The following is a 23,644-nucleotide window of genomic DNA, read 5'->3' as shown; positions in this document are numbered from 1 at the left end:
CAATCTTCCTCAAAACATCCACACCAAAAGTAAAAGGAGTTGACAAATTAGCAATTACCCTAATTTTAACCTTCCACATAAAGCATTGTATTCTCGAACAGTCAAGTAATATGCCTTTGACCTCCATTTGGGTGTTGTCTGGTACTACTATTTGCATTGATTCCTGTTCAATCTTCTTCCATTTGCAAACAACTATTATTTCTACTATCCCACCCCTGATCCAAAATTGTTACGGCGCTGCCAGAGTCCACAAACCCACACACTGGTTCATTATTAGTGTAACAGCATATATATGGAAGCTGTGCTTAGACTGTCTCTCCTTCATGATTGTTAACTGACTCAACCCGTAGTTCTCCCCTTGCCACCACATGGTATGAGTCAACTGTTACTGTTCTGCTCTCCTGCCTCTGCCTACAGGGCTGCGCCGGGCTAGGTGGCCAAGACTACCATGAGGAAAATGCTTTAAGTTACTTTGTACTGCATACCTGGTATTCTCACATAGTTGGCTTCCTTTGTTTATTTCTCTTTCCTTTGCTCACTGTCATAAGCAACATCTCGGCATGTGACTAACCATATCACTCAAGGTAATAAAACCACAGTGCTCTACACAAAATACCAGTTTCTGCCAGTCCTCTGGCTGCCTACCCTCAAGAACATGCCTTAACATTCTGACTAATTCCAGGCATAAGATTCTCGCACTCCATCTGACTACCTACATAGCAGGTAAACTCTTAAGACTTTGCACATGCCCATAATGCAAATAAATGAACTCCTGCATGGCTATGTGGTATGGATTCCTTGGATATCCTCTTGCAAAATACATGCAAAGTTTCACACTGGCTAATGCTATTCTTCACCTTTCCCAACTCCCGTTAATCGTCATGATTATTAGTTGCAACAATTATTCCTGTCCAACATTTAAGGCTCAACCCTTCTCTTCCAATCTATCCAAAAAAATATAGAAACTTACTGCCTCTGCAATGGAACTTACTGAAAAGTCACCTTCTTGCTGTAAAAAAGCTTGAAACAGGTTCAACAACTTACTAAAGTGACCAACCCCAGTATCCCCTGCAGTTTTGCCTATCAAAACTGCCTCTTTTCTTGGGCCCACTTTAAAACTCACTAACCACAAGGATAACATAAAACATCTCTCTTGCAATTCCACCAACTGTCACTAACAACAAATCCTTAATTCGGTTCCTACAATGTTTCAGCTTCACACCCAACTTTTTAACTTGACCTGCAAATGGAACACTATTAACCAACAGGTCTTGAGTATCAAGTTCTTTCAATGCCTTATCTATGATATGAAGTGTAAATTTTATCTCTTGTTCCCCCTTGGGCAGTGCTACTAATGGCTTTGATCCAACACCCTCCACATGCTCCATATTTCCAAGGCAGCTTCCTGAGGTTTATCCCCTCTAATTGTAATTTCATACATCAACTCCTCTTTACAGAGATATCTAGTAACGAATCAATCTTGGTTCCATCTTTTAAACTTGACTAACTTGACAAACTGCATAATCCAAATCAGCTACACCAATAACCCTACCAATTTCCATTGTAGCAGCAAGGCACAGCCCTGATAACCGAGCAACCACACTCTGCAGCATACCACTTAAAACACCTGTTCAGTCCCACAAGCAATACGTGAGCTGGCAACTGAGGTTTATCCCTTTTGTGATATTTACGCGATGTCTAATTACAAGACCCAAGTCAGGCACTAGTACCAACAACTAACTAGGGAAATTAAGGCACACACCAATTATCACTCTGGAAGGCTTAAAGTTATATGTGTTTCACAATGTACTGAAAAATGCAACACAGGTCAGCCTCATATACACTAGCATATGTCATACCTAGACCAACTACTAAATACAGTAAGTGATCCACTTTAATCAATGTTAAGATATATCAGGCATTGGCTCCAGATCAATTCAGAATTGTTTTAAAGTCCCTAAACATGAACTGCAAATAACAACCACTGACAGGTTGAAAAGAGAAAATCAATAACAAATACACTAAACTAAGACAGACTTCATGACCCCAAATAAACTTAATCTGGAATTCCACTTGGGAACAAAAAATTTCTGAAATTTGTGACAAAACAATAAATATGAGCACCAACGCCTACTGACATATTAGAAAAATTTGGTTAACTAACCCCACTCAATTCCAGATGTGCTGTCATACGACCGAGAGCAATGTCACCCTATTACTATTTGCTAACATGCAATTTAAGGATATACTTGCAATCAAAGGCAAGCCCCATCAATGGATATGCTTTTAAGGAAATTAAAATTGCTCTTCATGAATACTACTGACAAGAATGGACTTGTACATGGTAAAATGACAACAACACATCATCATCACTCCACACTTAACAGGTGTCATGCTAATCAGCGCAGCACTTAAAACCACATAAATATTTAAAGAACACCTACAGCAATGCTAAGCACAGCTTAAAAAATATCACACAAATTTATCTCGGGGAATACACAACCACAACAATATATCACCAATAGGGAGAAATTCTTAGTCCCTGCTCATATTCCCTGCACAACAGCTAACATTAGCAAAAAAACACATCATCACTGAACCTGCAAATGTCAATGGCTGGAAGGTAATCACTGATCTCTAACTATGCAATTCCTCAAACGACAATGGAAAAAAACACATTTGTAGCAACTCTCAAAGACAACAATGTGTCAATGGCCCATCATACACACCACTGCAAAGGCTTCACTCAACTCACTGGCTGCTCATCTGGCTGCTACTGGGAATTGGCCGCTTACTCAATATGCAACAATATGAAGCAATGGAGTCTTTTAAATTGATGTTGTAGTGAACCACAGCTGAAGGCAAAAGAAAAACTCACGGGAAATGCCATACGACAGAATTTGTAACTGTGGTAACTATAAATCAAACACAAATCAATTTCTTAAATTACCATTTATGTGACCTTTAAGACCCTGTTAAATATTCATTTGCCTTTATCTCAAAAGTAATGTAACACACACACATTGTTTTGGCATGAAGTGGACAATACTAGAAAGTTACTATGAAAGCAAAGAGAGCTTCTTCCAAGATGAAAGCAAACCCAAAGTCTTGTTGATAAATGAGAGCTGGAGGTAGCCTAATGAGCTCATGGAAATGAATGCAAAAAGCATTAAATGAATCTGTAAGTAAAATCTGGCCAATTGACCTAACAAAGAAATTTTTTGCAGTTTTGGTCTTTTGTAAAACAAATAAGCAGATCATAGCCACCCACTGCAACTCAGTGAGCAATCTGACACAAACAGAAAATAGCAAATGGCTACTGAAATACTAAATTATGTCGCAAAATAGAAAATCAACTAAAATAATTCATCGGTGGAAAGACACTCGAGGGAATGAGATACCTGTGAGCAAAATAACATTTTCACTTTCTAGCGGCAGTTTATCGTAGGTCACTCACTGGAGCAATGAAGTGTACAAAGCAATTAGGGAAAAGTTTGCGGGACATTTAAATTTTCAAAAAGGGTCAATGGATAGATGCAGGTAATAGTAGACCTCCAGAATGAATTTTCACTCTGGGGCAGAGTGCACACTGATTTGCAATATCCTGACAGATTAAAACTTTGTGCAGCACTAGGGCTCTAACTGCAGAACATCTGCCTTTTGCAGTCAAATGCTTTACCAAATGAGCTATCCAAGCACAACTCACAACTCTCTGTCACAGCCTTACTTCTAACAGCATCTTTCTTCTATCTGCAGAACAACTTATATTAGTGCCTCCTAATTTAAGGTTTAGTTGGTTAAAATGTACCATGAATGGTTAAAATTAAGACAAATGTATCTCCAGTGAAAACTTGGACTAAGTACACGAACCACAACCAAAGTGTCTCAGAAAATACCACAAGAGTATGAAGAGAAAATACACTTCTGGAAATTGAAATAAGAACACCGTGAATTCATTGTCCCAGGAAGGGGAAACCTTATTGACACATTCCTGGGATCAGATACATCACATGATCACACTGACAGAACCACAGGCACATAGACACAGGCAACAGAGCATGCACAATGTCGGCACTAGTACGGTGTATATCCACCTTTCGCAGCAATGCAGGCTGCTATTCTCTCATGGAGACGATCATAGAGATGCTGGATGTAGTCCTGTGGAACGGCTTGCCATGCCATTTCCACCTGGCGCCTCAGTTGGACTAGCGTTCGTGCTGGACGTGCAGACCACGTAGGACTACGCTTCATCCAGTCCCAAACAGGCTCAATGGGGGACAGATCCGGAGATCTTGCTGGCCAGGGTAGTTGACTTACACCTTCTAGAGTACGTTGGGTGGCATGGGATACATGCGGACGTGCATTGTCCTCTTGGAACAGCAAGTTCCCTTGCCGGTCTAGGAATGGTAGAACGATGGGTTCGATGACAGTTTGGATGTACCGTGCACTATTCAGTTTCCCCTCGACGATCACCAGAGGTGTACGGCCAGTGTAGGAGATCGCTCCCCACACCATGATGCCAGGTGTTGGCCGTGTGTGCCTCGGTCATATGCAGTCCTGATTGTGGCGCTCACCTGCACAGCGCCAAACACGCATACGACCATCATTGGCACCAAGGCAGAAGCGACTCTCATCACTGAAGACGACACGTCTCCATTTGTCCCTCCATTTACGCCTGTGGCGACACCACTGGAGGCGGGCTGCACGATGTTGGGGCGTGAGCGGAAGACGGCCTAACGGTGTGCGGGACCGTAGCCCAGCTTCATGGAGACGGTTGCGAATGGTCCTCGCCGATACCCCAGGAGCAACAGTGTCCCTAATTTGCTGGGAAGTGGCGGTGCGGTCCCCTACGGCACTGCGTAGGATCCTACGGTCTTGGCGTGCATCCGTGCGTCGCTGCGGTCCGGTCCCAGGTCGACGGGCACGTGTACCTTCCGCCGACCACTGGTGACAACATCGATGTACTGTGGAGTCCTCACGCCCCACGTGTTGAGCAATTCGGCGGTACGTCCACCCGGCCTCCCGCATGCCCACTATACGCCCTCGCTCAAAGTCCGTCAACTGCACATACGGTTCACGTCCACGCTGTCGCGGCATGCTACCAGTGTTAAAGACTGCGATGGAGCTCCGTATGCCACGGCAAACTGGCTGACACTGATGGCGGCGGTGCACAAATGCTGCGCAGCTAGCGCCATCCGATGGCCAACACCGCGGTTCCTGGTGTGTCCGCTGTGCCGTCGTGTGATCATTGCTTGTACAGCCCTCTCGCAGTGTCCGGAGCAAGTATGGTGGGTCTGACACACCGGTGTCAATGTGTTCTTTTTTCCATTTCCAGAAGTGTATTATCTTTCCATCACTTTACTATTCACCATAGAAAAAAAACCAGTGTGGAAATAAGCCAAATAATGGATACTGTCGAAACTCTTCTGATATTTGATGTGCTGTGTAACAGAACTGTTGCCATGAACTGTGCTAAAACAGTAACTATAAAAACAAGTAGACACAGAAAAATGCACTACACTGTTGACCTTGCATGCTGTGCTCACAGTACTAAATTTAATCCAATGATTATTTTCAAGCACAAAAAATGCAAAAAGCTTCTGAAATACCACCAGGTGGTGCTATTCACATACATGATAAGACTTGGACGGACGAAGCTTGTATGAAATTATTGATTAACAGAGTGGGGAGAGAAGGAAAGGTGTTTTATTGAAGAAGAGTTCTCTTCTTGTGCTAGATCAGTTTAGTGGTCATTTGAAAAGTTCTGTGAAAGAGAAGTTGACACAGGGATATACAGAGCTTGCTGTTATTCTGAGAGGACTTATTTCACAATTGCTACCTCCTAATGCCTTGATAAACAAACCATTTGAAGTGCTTAGGAGAGAGGAATGAAACAAATGGATGATGGATGAAACCCAACAAGAATGCATGTTGAAGCAAGCTTAAAAATGACCTACAATCAACCAAATGTGTCAGTGGATAAAACAGTAGTGGTCTAGAGTGAGAGAAGATATCATTAAATCTTTCAAGAAGTGCAGCGTAAGCAACACTCTCAATGGCAATGAAGACCAACTTCTATATGAAAAGGACAAAGATGGCAATGAAGACTGAGGACGATGAGGAGGTGGTTCAAATGATTTTCATGGATTGTAAAAGTCAGTTCAGTACTATAAACTAAGTATTTTTTGTCTGGCTTTGCAATCTAATAATAAAATTGGTAAAAAATGTTATTTTTTAAAAAATTGCTTAAAAATTAAGGTGCATCTTGTAGTCCATAGCAACTTATAGTTTATAAAACGTACTAGTTAATTTACCACGTGCTCTCTCACCTGAAAAAGTGTGAGATTTATCCAATATAAGTTTTGATAAAATAATTTAATTGGATAAATAAAAAAATCTACTCACCAAGTGGTGGCAGAACACCCACATCGAAGACTTGTGATTGGCAAGCTTTCGGAGCCAGTGGATTCTTCCTCAGACAGAAGTGTTGAATGGGAAGGAAGAAGGGTGAAAGAAATGGACTGGAGAGATCTAGGAAGGAAAGGGGTAGATTTTGGGAAAGACACCCAGAACTGTAGGTCAGGGGAGACTTACTGTATGGGATGAGAAATAAAGACTGATTGTTGGGGGCTGCATCGCACAAGATTTGAAAACCTGAGAGCTTAAAAGTGGAAGACAGGGCAATATGTAAGACAGAGATTACTACTAAAACATCATGTATGAATTAATAAGTGTGAGAAGGTAAGTGCATTGTATGTAATGGAGGTGGAGGGGGCAATGAAAAATAGATGGGAAAGACAATGAAAGACGTAGAAAACTAAAATGGAGTGAAGCAAAGAGTAGTTACAGTGAAGAAAAGCTGAGGCAGAAGAAATTACCAGGCCAGGTGGGTGGCGAGAACCAAGGACATGTTGTAGTGCTAGTTCCCACCTGCGGAGTTCTAAGAAGCTGATGTCTGTGGGAAGAGTCCAGATGGCACATGTGGTGAAATAAGGCGCCAATGTCACAAATGTCGTGTTGTAGAGCATTCTCTGCAACAGGATATTGTGAGTTGCCAGTATACACCCTCTGCCTATGACCATTCATCCTAATCAATAATTTGGTGGTAGTCATGCTGATAAAGGCTGAAGGAGGAGCCACTGGATCTGTAAGCTACCCAATCACTACAGTCTTCGGCGTGAGGGTTCTGCCACAGCTTGGTGAGTAGATTTTTTATCTATCCAATTACATAATTTTATCAATAATTGACTGTTTTTGTTACAATATAAGTTTTTGTTTTATTTTCTTCATACCCTTATTGTTAGAAATTATTTCTCTGGGAAGATTATTTAGATATCATCTCACCCCTTCCTGAAAACTTTTCAGGCAAGTTTTATTTAATTTACATTATTCTACCATGCTTCTGTTATTATACAGGGTGGTCCATTGATTGTGACCGGGCCAAATCTCTCACTAAATAAGCGTCAAACGAAAAAACTACAAAGAACGAAACTCGTCAAGGATAGCTTGAAGGGGGAAACCAGATGGCACGATGGTTGGCCCACTATATGGCGCTGCCATAGGTCAAACGGATATCAGCTGCATTTTTTAAATAGAAACCCCCATTTTTTATTACATATTCATGTCGTACGTACAGAAATATGAATGTTTTGGTTGGACCACTTTTTTCGCTTTGTGATAGATGGCGCTGTAATAGTCACAAACATATGGCTCACAATTTTAGACGAACAGTTGGTAACAGGTAGGTTTTTTAATTTAAAATACAGAACGTATGTACATTTGAACATTTTATTTCGGTTATTCCAATGTGATACATGTATTGTGAACTTATCATTTCTGAGAATGCATGCTGTTACAGCGTGATTACCTGTAAATACCACATTAATGCAATAAATCCTCAAAATTATGTCCGTCAACCTCAATACATTTGGCAATATGTGTAACGACATTCTTCTCAACAGCGAGTAGTTCGCCTTCCGTAATGTTTGCATATGCATTGACAAATCGCTGATGCATGTTGTCAGGCGTTGTCGGTGGATCACGATAGCAAATATCCACCAACTTTCCCCACAGAAAGAAATCCGAGGATGTCAGATCCGGTGAACATGCGGGCCACGGTTTGGTGTTTCAATGACCAATCCACCTGTCATGAAATATGCTTTTCAATACCACTTCAACCACACACGAGCTATGTACCGGACATCCAACATGTTGGAAGTACATCGCCATTCTGTCATGCAGTGAAACATCTTGTAGTAACATTGGTAGAACATTATGTACGAAATCAGCATACATTGCACCATTTAGATTGCCATCGATAAAATGGGGGCCAATTATCCTTCCTCCCATAAAGCCGCACCATGCATTAACCTGCCAAGGTCGCTGATATCCCACTTGTCGCCGCCATCGTGGATTCTCTGTTGCTCAATAGTGGATATTATGCCCGTTTATGTTACCGCTGTTGGTGAATGACGCTTCGTCGCTAAAGGGAATGTGTGCAAAAAATCTGTCATCATCCCGTAATTTCTCTTGTGCCCAGTGGCAGAACTGTACACAACGTTCAAAGTCGTCACCATGGAATTCCTGGTGAATAGGAATATGGTACGGGTGCAATCGATGTTGATGTAGCATTCTCAACACCGACGTTTTTGAGATTTCCGATTCTCACGCAATTTGTCTGTTACTGATGTGCGGATTAGCCGCAACAGCAGCTAAAACACCTACTTGGGCATCATCATTTGTTGTAGGTCATGGTTGATGTTTCACATGTGGCTGAACACTTCCTGTGTCCTTAAATAACTTAACTATCCGGCAAACTGTCCAGACACTTGCATGATGTCATCCAGGATACCGAGCAGCATACATAGCACATGCCCGTTGGGCATTTTGACCACAATAGCCATACACCAACACGATATCGACCTTTTCCGCAATTGGTAAACGGTCCATTTTAACATGGGTAATGTATCACAAAACAAATACCGTCCGCACAAGCGGAATGTTACGTGATATCACATACATATACATTTGTGACTATTACAGCGCCATCTATCACAAAGCGAAAAAAGTGGTCCAACTAAAACATTCATATTTCTTTATGTACTACACGAATATGTAATAAAAAATGGAGGTTTCTATTCAAAAAATGCAGTTGATGTCCATTTGACCTATGGCAGCGCCATCTAGCGGGCTAACCACAGCGGCATCTTGTTTCCCCCTTCAAGCTAGATGAGTTTCGTTCTTTGTAGTTTTTTCGTTTGATGCTTATTTCGTGAGATATTTGGCCCAGTCACTATCAATGGAACACCCAGAATACTTGAACCTTGCCTCATCATTAACAGATGATTAATTCCTTTTGAGATTTGTTTTGCTTTCCTCACACCTGCAACACCCATTGCTGTTTGTGTAAATATATGTGTAAAGCAACTGCTTAATTTCTTACAGTAAATTTATCTGGCATACCTCTTTATTCTTAAAAAAATTCTTATAATCTATATTTCCACATATCCGTAGTACACAGTCATTCGAAATTCTAATATGCCTTAGGATCATTCCATATTGTACAATATATTTTACAAACACATAACACATTTTACATATATGCTATGTTTAAGATCTCGTTACCAATCAAGAACCATAGAATACCATTCCACAGAGGTCTAAGGCACATGGCACAGTGTACCCTGCGTGTAACTATACAAAGTGGAAAAATACTTTGTTCACATATCCCCAACACTCCCCACTGAACAAAAATTTTTCAGGTACTGAACACTACATATCACAGGTTATACCATAATATTTCATCAAATTCTCTAACTTGTCCTTATTGAGAGGCTGGGTTAGGAGACCTCATAACATTTCTTCTGTGCATAGATAATTGATGGTTATATTTCCCTTCTCCAGCTGATCTCTTATAAAGAGATATTTTATGTCAATAGGTTTGCATCTCACACTGGTGACACTGTTCTCGGGAAGTTTAATAGCTCCCATATTACAGTAGAACCCCTTTTTAACGAATCTCAGGGGACCAAAAAATTTGTTTTCCTTAAATAAGGGTTTAGGACAAAATGCACTAAATAAGTGTTCCAGAATCAAATTGGAATCTAGGCTATTTAGGCCATTTAAATACTCCATAATCACAAACTCACCTTGTGCTGCATACCAAAATACAGTGAACATGAAAATGTTTCTTGGCAAATTTAAAACTACTAGATATATTTATAATACCCTTTTTTAAGATATTTTCGATGTTAGGTCACATCAAAAGTTATCAACTGGTATCTTGATTTAAAAGGAGAAAATTTTATTTAGCTAATGGCACTCAATGAATTAGATATCACAATAATGAATAAAACTGCTATGCTGTCTTTATCTCTGAAAAAAAATCTAGAAGAGTAGTCTGCTGCTTCCTTCCAGCACAGTGTACTGCTAGAAGTTTTCATTCCAGCTGGTTAATACTGTTAAGAACTGACTCATCCACAACAAAGGATGAGAAATACCTTCTAAAAGTCTCAACTCCTTCCACAGCTGCAGAAAAACTTGGTGTTGGTGAGTCCACATCATCATCATCATCCTCATCCTCACCACCACCACTGTCACCGCCAACTAGTTTTTTAACCAATATCAGCAGCAAACAGCTCACTCATGTCCATAGTGGGTGCAGAAGTAAGTACATTATCATCACACGAAATAAAATCTTGCAATATCACAGTCTCAGGAACATCTATAACATTCCTATCTTCTTCAGGGATATAGTCCTCATTCTCTTCAAAATTGCAAATAATTGTTAGCTTCTGCTGTATCATCAGTTTTCTTTGTTTGTTGGCCATATTACACGTACAAAAACACTACTGTAAGTAGACTGCACAACTACAGTATACACTTAATGCTTTCACTTTATAGTGTCAGACACAACAGCAGGAACGCGGAAGTGCGGAAGAATTATGTTTTCAAATTATCAGTTTAACATTCACCAATCTCGATAACTTCACAACTATCAATACAAGACCAATATCCGAACGCTGAGATTGATTTTAAGAATGCAAATGATCAAAGCCTAACATTACGATTTAATGTCTGAAAACAAGAAGTGCAGCTGCAAACTGTATCTTAAGTTGCGAATTGTAACACACTTATTCCTTATAAGCGGGATTTAAAAGAAAGCGCAATTCGTTAAAACTGAATTTCAGGAACACTGTTTTTATGGCGTTATCGCCGGGACCAATGAAAGTATTCCTTAAAAGTGGGATTTCCTTAAAAGCAGGTTTGTTAATACGGGATTTTACTGTATCACAAAATATCTGTTTGTTTTACTTTTGTAAGAAATTCTATTTCACCCATCAGTGTTCTGACCCACCGAGCTTCTTAGATAGTGGAAGATAAGACCGCTTTTACAGAGCTCAAAGCAACTGTCTTCTTTGTCTTAACATGACCTGGATATCAATCCTCACATTAGTTTAAGGCAACTTCTAGTGATGAAGTTTCTGGTTTCCAGCTGTCTGCATCACTGTACCCTGCCATCCAATGTTTTCATATTGAATCATTGCAAAACTTGTTTCAGCATTTGTGGCAAATGCAATGTCTGGTCTGGAAGTCTGCGCCAAGCACAGCAGACTTACCACAGCTTACAAATAAGGTACACTTTCCTTACATTTCTTATCTTCATCAGTTGTTAATAGGGGATTTGCATTAATTTTCCATTGGGGTAGAAGTACGCTCACAATTTTCCATACTGAACTTTTCTAAGATTTTTCTTGTATACAGAGATTGGTCACTCTGCAATTGTTCTCTGTTGGTACTTCTTATAATCTTCGTGTCTAAGTGTGATTAACTTCTCCTAAGTAATGCATGTTAAATTCTGACCATAACTGTTTCTAAGAAGGTCAATTTTATTTTCACTATTAGTCCAAAGAAAAAAATATCTACCCATATGGCCATGACTGTAATTTCTTCCATGCTTCTTTCATAGTATATACTTGGATCTGTTTTTGATTGTGACATGTTTTATCAAAGTTTTGTGTAAACATTTATTTCAGCAATAGTCACTCTGCTTTAATCAGTACCTGCTTTTCTTCAAATGTCAAATTTTCCTTTTCCCTAGATGAGATCTTTTAACTTCATCAGGTGGGATAACATGTATTTCCTATTCCAGCTTTCCATTCAGATAGGCTGTTTCCATATCCATTTGATGAATCAACATGTCTTCCCTTACTGCAAGAGTTAAACAGTATCGTAATGATGAATTTTTCATCACTGGTGAGAAAGTCTCACTATAATCCATTCCCTCTTTCTGACAATATCTTTCAACTTCAAATCTGGCCTTGAATTTTGGTATTGAATACCCAACTTGCTCTTAGTGGCTTTTTATTTTCAGGCATGTCAACCTATTCATATGTATCTTTATCCAAAAATTATTGTAATTCTTTTTCAATAGCCTCTTTCCAACTTAGAGCATTTGTACTTGCCAAGGATTCATCAACTGTGATGGGTTCACTGTGGCAGGTTTGGGCAACATACATTTCATTCTCTGGATATCTTTTTGGGTTTGTTACACATGTAGAATGCCTTAAATTGACTTCCTCTATTGAATCTTCTTCCTCAATTTCATTCTCGTGTAGTATATCAGTTTGCTCTTTATCATTACCTTACTTTGTTCCACTTTCCATCTCTCTTTCATCACTATCACACCTTATATTTGGCTGAATTAGTTTGTCTATTTTCCTTTAATTTATGTTTAGAATCCTCCAAAAATACTATCCCTCTGCTGCTTGTTATCTTCTTATTCACAGTATTACAAAATATGTATCCTTATGAATCCTCACAGTAGCCAACAAAAGTACATTTCTGAGATTTTGCATCCCATTTACCTCTTAACAGTTTTGGAATCTGAACCCTGGCTTCACATCAAAGACTTAAGTGCCTTAGGTCTGGTTTCTTACCAGTCCATACTTCATGATGTGTCCTGTCTCACAACTTTGGTAGGTGATCTGTTACTTAAATACATTGCAGTTCACAGGCCCTCTCCCCAAGAAAACTTGGGTAGCTCAGCATCGCTTAGCATACTTCTTGTCCTCTCTATAATGGTTCTGTTGGCACATTCTCCAACTTCATTCTGAGAGGGACTACAGCGAATGGTAGTCTGATGCCTGATACTCGTTTCATTCAACTGTTCCTTAAATTGTTTGCTTAAATGTTCTTACCCATTGTCTGATCCAACAATTTAATTTTCTTCCCAAGTTGTGTTTTGACTATTTTGCAACGAACAGCAAATATGTCATTCATTTGATCCTTGGCACTTATACACTAAACATGAATGTGTCTAGAAAACTCATCTTTGAATGTCAGGAAATAGCAGTTACCTCCTAAAGATTTATTCCCTATAGATTCACAGAAATTAGTATGGACAAGTTGCAAGACTTCTGTAGCCCTGCTCTGAATCGATTTAAATGCAGTCTGGCCTGCTTCCCTTGCAAACACATCCCACACTGCACATTATTCTTCCCATAATTTTCTATCCTTGTTGCCATATTCTTCAACAAAGCCATACTTTTTCTACTCAAATGTTCAAGTCTCCTGTGCCACAAGAAAACTTTTGCAGGGTAAACAGTGTGATTTCCAGTTTCAGCAGCATCTTGAACTGTATTTAATTTGTAAATATCTCTTACATTAGTTGCAGTAGCTACAATATTGCCACAAGAGTCAATTATTTTGGCTCCCTCTATTCATAGATAACCATATTACCTTTCTTTACTATTTTTCTTACCAACAACAAATTAGCTGCAATATTCTTCTCATAATTTACATCATGAGCAGTAAAATATTAACATCAACTTTTCCTGTGTGTTCACAATTTAACTTAGACCTATCAACTGTGAAAATTCTGATGTCAGTCCTAGAATGAACACCATACAAAACTGATGGAACTTTAATAATGTGCACAGATGCTTCTGAATCTAGAAATTATTCTGCATGTTCATCACCCTCTTCACTAAAAGAAAGTAGCTTACCTTTATGGGTAGTTTTCCTCTCATGACTACTGGAATTAACGTTATTCTTTTCTTTAATGCTCAACCTTTCATTACACTGTGGTGAAATATGTCCACACTCTCTGGAATGTGAAACATTTTATTGGATTCTTCTTGATTTATTTAGAATATAAAGCCAACATTTTTTCTATCTTTGGAGCATAAGAATTTGGCTCATTTTTGACGTGCTGTAGAATATTTAATGTCACACTATCTGCTGTAATGGGAATTCCTGAACTTTTCAAACCCACAATCATAGGCGAATATTTCTCTGGTAGTCCAGTTAACAATAAAGTGCCAATCCATTCTTCTGCAATTTCAAAAGCAATATTCTTCAGATGATCTGAGATTGAAGTTATTTTATTCACATATTCATTCATGCTTTTGCACTTGCTCAATTTTTTAGTTATCAGCTCGTGAAGTAATCCCCCTTTCCTCGTTAAACCTCCATCTTCAAATGTGTTTCCCAGTTTGTCCCATACCTCCTTTGCTGATGTAGCCTTTTCTGTGTGAAGATAATTTACTGTATCAGTCAAAAGAATTACTTTTGATTTCATCTTCCAATCCTTAGCCGAAAAATCTGATTCCGTATGGTGTCCCACAGGTCATTCAAGTGCAAATACGCCTCAATGGAAATTTTGAAATTACATAATTCTCATCACCTACAAGCTGCTCTCTACTTGCAGTATCTGTGTGTTACATTAACAGCTACATCTAATCACTGTGTACATACTGCAACTTTGTACGAACCTCTCCACACTTTTGGACAAAAATATGTCACTGTGAAATTTATTATTTCACTTTAATTCAGTGCTGTTGGATTCTTAGTTTCATGCAGCAAAATGATGTGTAAAAATTGTGTAGGGGCAAAATAGAAGCTTTTATTTTATTAACACACAACACATTTTACATATAGGCTACACATAAGATCTCACTGCCAATCAATAACTACGGAATATCATTTCACAGAGGTCTAATGCACTCAGTACCATGTATCTAATGCACAACTATACACACTGGAAAAATACTTTGTTGACACATCCCCAACGAAAAATTGTACTCCACCTTTTCTTTTGTTATTCATAATAAATAACATCACTGCCAAGTAACTTATTCAAGTGTGCTGTGTGATACCAAAATTTTCGATCTTTCAAATTTGTTTTGGTCTGTGTTAATTAAATGGTCCACCAACACATAGCAATAATATACACATAAAATAATATCCAAAATTCTCACCCTTCATTTTCAAGACATTCACAAATTAAAAAAAATTAAATTTACTTCTTATATAGCTTTCAAGTGCCAGCAAACTCATTCTCAACTTATTCAAGCAGAAGAATGGCACATTTTGATACTCACTCTATTCCTGCATGCAATACTGCTACCTGGTCTTCTGAACTTAGTTCATCGCCATTGTCAAGTAATGCATCCACCACATTTTCGAGGACATTTTGAGGGAAACAACTGCTCAGCATATTTTTCAATGTGTCTCGTATCATGATGCCTATTCAACAAATACAATTATATTACAAACAAGAGAATTCTACAAATTTCAATAACTAAATAAATAAGTGAAGCTTGCCAAAACACTGCAGATATGTCGTTATCATGTTTACACAACAGTCACTGCATAGAAACTTTCAAAGAAACAGAGACTGTTGCACAGTAGGTATAAAACATACCACAGGGCTATACACAGTGATACTGAGTGAAACACGTTAGGCTCTCAAGAGAGAAGTGCAAATATTACCAAAAGACCTCTCACAAAATCCAAAGAAATTTTAGTCATATGCAAAAGCTAATAGCAGTACCAAAGTTGTGTCCAGTCATGGAGGAGACAGGAACTGAAACTGATGGTGTCAGAACAAAAATGCTGAACTCTTGCTTTGTAACATTCCTTTCCAAAGGAAAATCCAGGAGTATTGCCTCTACTTAACATCCAAATCACTGCAAAGATGAGTGACATAGATGCTAGTGTTGGTGTTGTTGGAAAAAAGTGATTAATTTCTATAACTGAGCACAGCTCCAGGACCCAATGGAATTTCTGTGCCATTCTATACCAAATTTATGGCTGACTTAGTCCATCTTTTAACCATAATTTGAGACAAATCACTCTAGCAAAATACCAAGCCAGGAACACACACACTCAGACTAGAATGCACCGGTAAAGTAGAATGGAAACAGCAATCTGGAGGGCTTGGGGAAGGGATAGCAGTGTACAGGTGGGGGGAGGGGGGGGGGGGGAGAAGAAGAACGCTGTCTGTCAGTGTGTGCAGGACCTACACTGCTAACGTGCAGCATCGGTAGGCTGTGGAGAAGGGAGGTGGGAAGGAGAGGATGGGGGAATGGAGAGCATAAAAAGAAAGCAGCAGGGAAGGGAGAAGAGGATGGGTATGTTGGCAGAGAGCTGCACACAAAGAGGGTGGAAGACAAGATTAGGGAAGAGGTAACAGAAGAAAGTGGGTGAAAACTATTGGGTGGAGAGTGTGAGAACAGTATGTTAGCGTAGGTTGAGGCCGGAATAATTTTGGGTGTGGATAATGTGCGCAGTTCAGAAAAGGTCGTGGTGGAGGAAATGATCCAGGTGGCTCAGGTAATGAAGCACCCATTGAAATTAAGGATGTTATGTTACGCAGCATGTTGTGTCATAGGGTGGTCTACAATGCTCTTGGCCACTGTTTGGTGGTGGCCGTTCATCTTGGTAGACACCTGGTTGGTAATCATATCCCCCCCCCCCCCTCCTTCCTCACTTACCTACCACACAACTTCCAGACACTGCACCTGACGGCAGTCTAGTCCCTGCACATTATGTCAGTCGGAAGATGGCAAAACACTGCTATTCCTTCCCTTTCAGATTGCTGCTTCCATTCTACATCACTCACATTCTGGTCCAAGCTGCAAGGTATGGTGGCCGTGTGTGTGAGGTGTGCTTGCTGGATGAATGAATGTGTGTGTATTTCTTTTTCTGGTTAATGCTAATGTTTAAGTGTGTTTTAGTTGTGCCCGACTGCAAACTTAACACGTAATCTTTACGATAAGCAGCAATCTATTTTTTTCCTCATATTGCTGATATCCCAACTGACATTTCTACTGTTAGATTTTACACAAATATCCAGATAAATATCGACAAGATTTAGGAGTAGAGTAAAGACTGCAAACTTGCTTTAAATGTTCAGAAATGTAAAACTGTGTATTTCACAAAATGAAATAACAGAGTCCTACAACAACAATATCAACAAGTCATTCAAGTCCCAACTGAAATTGGTCACCTCATACAAATACCTGGATGTAAGAATTTGTAGGGATATGAAATAGAATCATCACGTACACTCATCAAAGGTAAAGCAGGTGGGAGATTACCAAAATTGGTAGAATGCTAGTGAAATGCAATCAGTCTCCAAAGGATGTTGCTTACAAAACACTCGTATGGCCCATCCAAGAATATTGCTCAAGTGTGCAGTACCCGTATCACATAGAACTAACAAGGGATATTGAACATGTAAAAAGAAAGGCAGCACAAAGGATCACAGGGCTGTTTCACCCATGGAGTTGCTGAAGAAACAGAACTGCCAGATACTTGAACATAAACCTACCCTTACAAATTTTCAGAAACCAAGTTCGAGTGATTAATGTAGGAAAGTATTAAAAAACAATACATATCACTCTCAGAGAATAGTAAAGATAAAATCAGGCTAATTTCAGAATGCAGAGAGGCATATAAACAATCATTTTGCCCTACATAATAAATTTGAATGGAACAAAAAGAAGCTCAAATAACTGGTACAATGGAAAATAGCCTATTCTCTGCTGCACACTTCACAGTGATTTGCACAGTATTCAGTCAACAGCACAAACTTGGTAGATCCAAACATGGTTCAAAACTGCACATTCACTCAACATTTATAAAAATACAGTTTTATGTGAACTTAAAGAATTTACCCCCATCCTTGCTCTTACCCATTCCCCTCCCCTTTCTTGGATCTGACACATTTGGAATTTCCCTTGCGCCTTAAACAATATGGCGACTATAACTTGATTTTACTGATCTTTTTCAAATAGGCTTAGCTAGAGATCAGTCTGTCACCACAACCACGATTTTCTTAGTTATCACATACATTGGCTTTGCTGACTCAGAACCAAACTGTTACCTTTCAACCTAACACCTAACCTACACTTCAGATAAGCTACAGGTCAATGTGTCACCACAACCAGCTACCCCCTCCCACCTTTCACATTCATTGACTTCAACAACTATCAACAAAATTGTGAATGCATGAACCGAGAGGTGATGTGGCAGCAGCCTTTAACATTACCTCACTGGCCAAAGCCCACAACTTGTATGGAACATTCCTTTTGACCTGGAAAAAAAAAACAGATTTTATCATCATGCTCATTATGCCAATACAGGGTATAGTAATGTGAGTATGGGCAATATTGTTTAGGAAGATGGAATCACTACTGAAAATAACTCCTGCACCAGGAACTAAGTCATGTTAAACTGTTTCATAGATGTCTGCAGGCTTTTGTGGCCATTGTCACTGAAGGTACAATCTTCTGGCCCACTGGGTCATTTCTGTTTCTTCTGTATGATCGACAGTTCAATAATTCTGCTGGGACCTTCTTCAGGATCATATGGTATCCACAACTGACTAAACACTGAGTGTAGAGTCCATTGTGTACACCACATGATCCAGAAGAAGTTCCCGGCAGAAGGGTTGAAACATCAATCATATAGAAGAAATATGATGCAGCCTAACAAGCCACAAGATTTTATTTTCTGTTTCATGGATGTAGTTACTAAACTGCTTTGCTATTTGACCACAAGATCTCCCGTGCATCCACTCCCCCCCCCCCCTCCCCCCCAAAAAAAAGAGATTAAAAAAAATCAAGAACACAACTCCCAAACCATTACAGGTCCTTCAGCATCGTTGAGAAACTCTGTCTGAACTATCCATACATATCCAGCAATCGGAACCAATGTAAAAGTGTATTGTCTTGACCACATCAGATACCACTATTTCTAAACACATTCAACACATAACACTCAATGCTCTTCTTTGCTTGGACTTAATTTAAAGGCATTTTGACAACATTAACTCTACCGTTAATTTTCTTTCTGCACAGTTCATCTCCCATTGTTTTTGAGATTCTGTTCTTTAAATTCATATTATTAACTTGTCACTTTCATGGTCTTCATCTATTTAATCTTTAACGTTCCCTTGTCTCTACTGGCATGTACTCCTTCCACAATTTGTTAAGCAAAGTTTTCTCATCAAAATTTTATGATGTTTCATCACTTGATAAAATAGCTCTGGACATCTGTGGTAGATATGCAACATCCAAACATTTTCTTACTTGTAATTCACTGGAACTCCCTCTTGTTTACTTTTTACAGTATCACATCTCTGGAACAATTTCATTCCCTCAGCTCATCTGTGATCATGGGTCCGTCAACAGTCAAGTCAGAACTTACAGACTTCCAACAAGCAAAAAAATCCATAATCCTTCTAAATGAGGTGGATGCAAAGAAATGGTTTCGGTCATGCAAGATGCACAAAAACTTAACTAGCTATTTGTAAATGAAAATGTGGCTTATGATCCCAGAAGGCTGTTTTTTAGTGTTTTCTACAGTAGAACATGTTTACATATGGATAACACAAAAAGAAGTTAATAACTGACTATATTCTTTCAACTATGATTCACAGTTGAAAGAACATAGTCTTAATTATTAGCTTGGATGGTCATCATGTTATTTGCAGTACGTCATATGTACTCAGTAAACATAAGTAAATTAAGATCTGTGACCATGATAGGGGACATGTTCATTACATGGTATACACATTGTTTCAGACAGGGCATCTTATAAAATAAACAACCCAAGGAAGTCAGCAGTTGTAAGTTCTCAGATCAAGTGCTCCAACTGGTTTGATGACCATATTAATGAAGCAACAGATCAGTCCCTAGACACTGCACCACATACATTTGATCATTAACATCCCATTGTGCTTTCAGTACTGATAACACAACTAGCAGCCAGTTGCATTCTTCCACCATCTCTTCAGAAGAGATTACAACATAATGTTGCAACGAACAGTATAAAATATTAGTGACCACTGTTGAGAAAATTACTTATGAACATCGTGTTGTTCAAGGGAAAAGCTAGATGACTTGTTTCACGTTATGGACAATCCTTGCAGTAACACCTTTCTCACAATCTGGTCTGTGTGAATAGAAAATATTACTTTGTATAACCAACAACTGTAAAAGTATCGTCCTAATTTCTTTACTAGCACTACGCAACTGCAGAATCCAGTTGTCTTTTTTTCACATTGAACTCAAAAATAATTTTAGTACAGGTAATACATGCACATTACAGTTACCTTCGAGTTTCAGAAGGAAGCATCACAAAATCTCGTTGCTTAGCCAAAGCCAAGGGCTTAGTATCATAATTTAACGCGACAGAGTGAGTTAAACGATGTCCTCCATTTAGTATAAAACATTAACACATTTTCGGGCTAAATGCTTCGTTTATAATATTTACTTTCGAACCTTTTAAGAAACTTATTTTCTACACAAAAGAGAGCTGTCTGAAAAAGCAGTGTCACTCAGTGGAAACGTCATCGGAGACGTACCGCGTATGAAAGTGACAGAAAAAAATAATAAAGATGACACTACGAACCGAGGGCCTTTCTTAGTTTTACGGCCGTCACTACAACCTCAGTTGTCTCAATTTTTAGCTAATTGTAACAAAAGGTATTCAACAGATTACAGTGACTAATCTTCACAAATCACTAGATTTCAACATACCTCACTTTACACATAAATACTAAATTATGCCTCGGGCTTTCCTCGACTAGTATCAATCCTTAAGATAAATGGCACACATCACCACGCAGTACGTAGTGATTTGCTAACTGCTAACTAAATAAAAACTACACACAAACACACCACAAAAATAGAAAAACTCATCACATCAATTGTCAAATCCAATCGAACCAAAGATGTTCAAGAAAATGCGTTCTCTGGAACAAAATACATGCGACAGGTGCTTACCAACATGGCATATGCCAATTAATTTTCAATACAAACTTCAGTAGTATTCTTTATAAAATAGAGATGTTCACTGGTTACGCTAAACTTATGTTATTGGCATAGCTGTTAAATACTCGAAAGCTATTTTTTGGACAAAATAAGATGATTTGTAATCCCGCATGAAGCATTAGCATGTAATTTCTCTAAATCTGAGAGAGTATCGTAGTTCCCACATGACAACAAAATCATTATTGAAGTGAATAAATGGTTTGCAACAATGCTCCAATCTGTGGTCGCAAATCATATCTACGCTGATAAATCATAGCGTGTGGTCTGGATATCCCTGCAAATCTTGCGCGCGACGTGTGTGAATTATCTGTTTCTTGCGTATAGTGTCTCCCGTCTTTCCGTGTGCAACGAATTCTCAAATGGCTAATAACACGTAAGTGCAGTACAGAGGTCATTGCTGAATTTACTGAAATATACAAAGGCATACGTGTTTGCGAAAAGTTAAGACGCAAGGACTCACACAAGAAAATAGCCGCTTACAATTCTAAAAGTCGATAACATGTTACTGTTGGCTTTCAGACAATGAACTGAAAATGTTGGGAATATGTAGTTTTTTAATTATACTGATGTAAGCAGTAGTATTTTATATACTGGTATCTTAGTGTATTGTTGCATCGCAGAGGAATATGCTGGGTGAACGCAATTTTCTTAAACGTTTTCCCCAGCCAGTGCTGAACCATGCAAGGCAGGCTCAAGCGCACTGTCGCAACCGGAATGACAAATCGGCAGAAACCCAATACCGCAATATCGCGACACTCGACAGAGGCCATTGCCACATGTCGCTTGAGCAAGATGTATGAATCGTCAACTCAGCAAGTTGACCTCACTATGCAAGCAACATAACAGCACTTCAAGGTGCCAAACTACACATAAATCTTACAGAAGGACGTCTTTTAGCCTGCTGACACTGCAGAAAAGAACGAAGTTGAAGGACTGAAATCCACAGTTGGGACACCACGGCGCAGAGAAGACTGCTGATGAACTTAGAAAACGAACCCATCCTCGGTCATCCTCACCAACACATAACGTCATTGCTTCCAACAGACAACTGTAAATACTAGGGATCTCGAGCCCCTAATCTTCCAGTTACAGTGATCCCAACACTGAGGCTGGACCTGTAATGTGCTACCTTCCATTAGCCAGATGACTACTACTTTAGGGATCCCAGCCAGCCTGGTCTGCTGTGAGCTGCAAACCTCTCATCCACTAATGTCAAATCTTGGAGAATTCAACAAGCAATGCACTGGGGCCAAAATGATTATGTTTTATGAACTACCATACTGCCACTGTATCATTATTGGGCGTCGATATTGCTCGAGCAATGCCTGTTGCCAGTTGCGCAGCTACAATACGCAGCACTGCTCTGCTGCTTGAACTACCATGACCTCACCAAATCACTGAGCTGCACATGTTAGATTGTTCCACACTGCATACTACATCCGCAGACTTCCTCATTGCTGCTGCAGGGGAGACAATGCAATTGTAAAATAAAGCTAATAACTGTATAATTTGCTAATGCTCTCTCATTAGCACCAACAGCGCCTGATGGGCCTCATCACCATGCTCCATGCTTCGTCACCCTGTGTAAGCAAGTATTCCAGCCCAATGGCCCTTATAATATGCTGAAGACATCTGCCAACAACACCAAATAATTATCTAATTATATGACAGTTTAAATCAGCTTTGTGTCGCCGCAATTGGTCGAAGATTATTACCAACAAAGTGAATTATATCTTTGTTTCCTGAGCTCATGTGGTCTTTGTGTACTTCCTTTCCCGCCACTCCAGTGCATAGCACATTCTGTTTAGTCGTGATCTTCTTTGCAGCGTCGCACATCATCAATTGGTGATTTAATCAAGCATGTTATTTTAATAGCATCCATACTTTACTGTGGACCAGTGTTCCCACAAGTGATGTTCCCGAAGAAGACCATGAACAACCAAAAACAAACTGAATATGAAGATACTCAGCTAGCTACTGTGAATACCATCTCATTAGACAGTCCTTTTACAACGCAGAGGAAGTGTATTCTGTTCCTCCAGTGGCAACAAATAATTGACAAGTGCCAGGTACTTCATGTAATACGTAGCCCAAAGACAATTCACCTCTTCACTGTATCACATCTTCCTCACTGTGAGGAAAATTCGTCTCTCCAATACATACCATCACAACCAGACCTATAGCTCTGGCTTTTGGAACTTTCGTTTATCGCCTATGGTATTTGTAATGTCAACCTCTAATTTGTTCTGAACATCAGTGCTTTAGACACTCAGATTCTTTTGTTATTCTCTGACACTGTTCTTAGCCCCCCCCCCCGAATGAACCATGGACCTTGCCGCTGGTGGGGAGGCTTGTGTGCCTCAGCGATACAGATGGTGCAACCACAACGGAGGGCTATCTGTTGAGAGGCCAGACAAACGTGTGGTTCCTGAAGAGGGGCAGCAGCCTTTTCAGTAGTTGCAGGGGCAACAGTCTGGATGATTGACTGATCTGGCCTTGTAACAATAACCAAAACGGCC

General features: G+C 39.5%; 1 protein-coding gene across 3 annotated transcripts in view; it reads right to left on the bottom strand.

The window, feature by feature from the left end:
- Positions 1–21,061, bottom strand: part of LOC126266727 (ubiquitin carboxyl-terminal hydrolase 35) — a 116,113-nt gene extending 95,052 nt beyond the window's left edge. The window contains exons 1-3 of one of the 3 annotated variants that reach the window (XM_049971204.1): positions 20,832–21,041; positions 18,338–18,382; positions 15,384–15,528 (exon numbers count right to left, since the gene is read on the bottom strand). In XM_049971204.1, coding sequence (XP_049827161.1) covers positions 15,384–15,523 — 140 coding nt within the window. In that variant the 5' untranslated portion in view covers positions 15,524–15,528; positions 18,338–18,382; positions 20,832–21,041. Of the gene's footprint in view, positions 1–15,383; positions 15,529–18,337; positions 18,383–20,404 lie in introns of all 3 variants that reach the window. The other 2 variants (XM_049971203.1, XM_049971205.1) reach the window with 2 other exon arrangements.
- Between the last annotated feature and the right edge of the window lie 2,583 nt (positions 21,062–23,644).

This window comes from Schistocerca gregaria, chromosome 4 (assembly GCF_023897955.1).
Source record: "Schistocerca gregaria isolate iqSchGreg1 chromosome 4, iqSchGreg1.2, whole genome shotgun sequence".
Lineage (NCBI taxonomy): Eukaryota > Metazoa > Arthropoda > Insecta > Orthoptera > Acrididae > Schistocerca > Schistocerca gregaria.
Note: the sequence above shows the minus strand (reverse complement) of the source record. Positions and strands in the feature narration are given on the sequence as shown.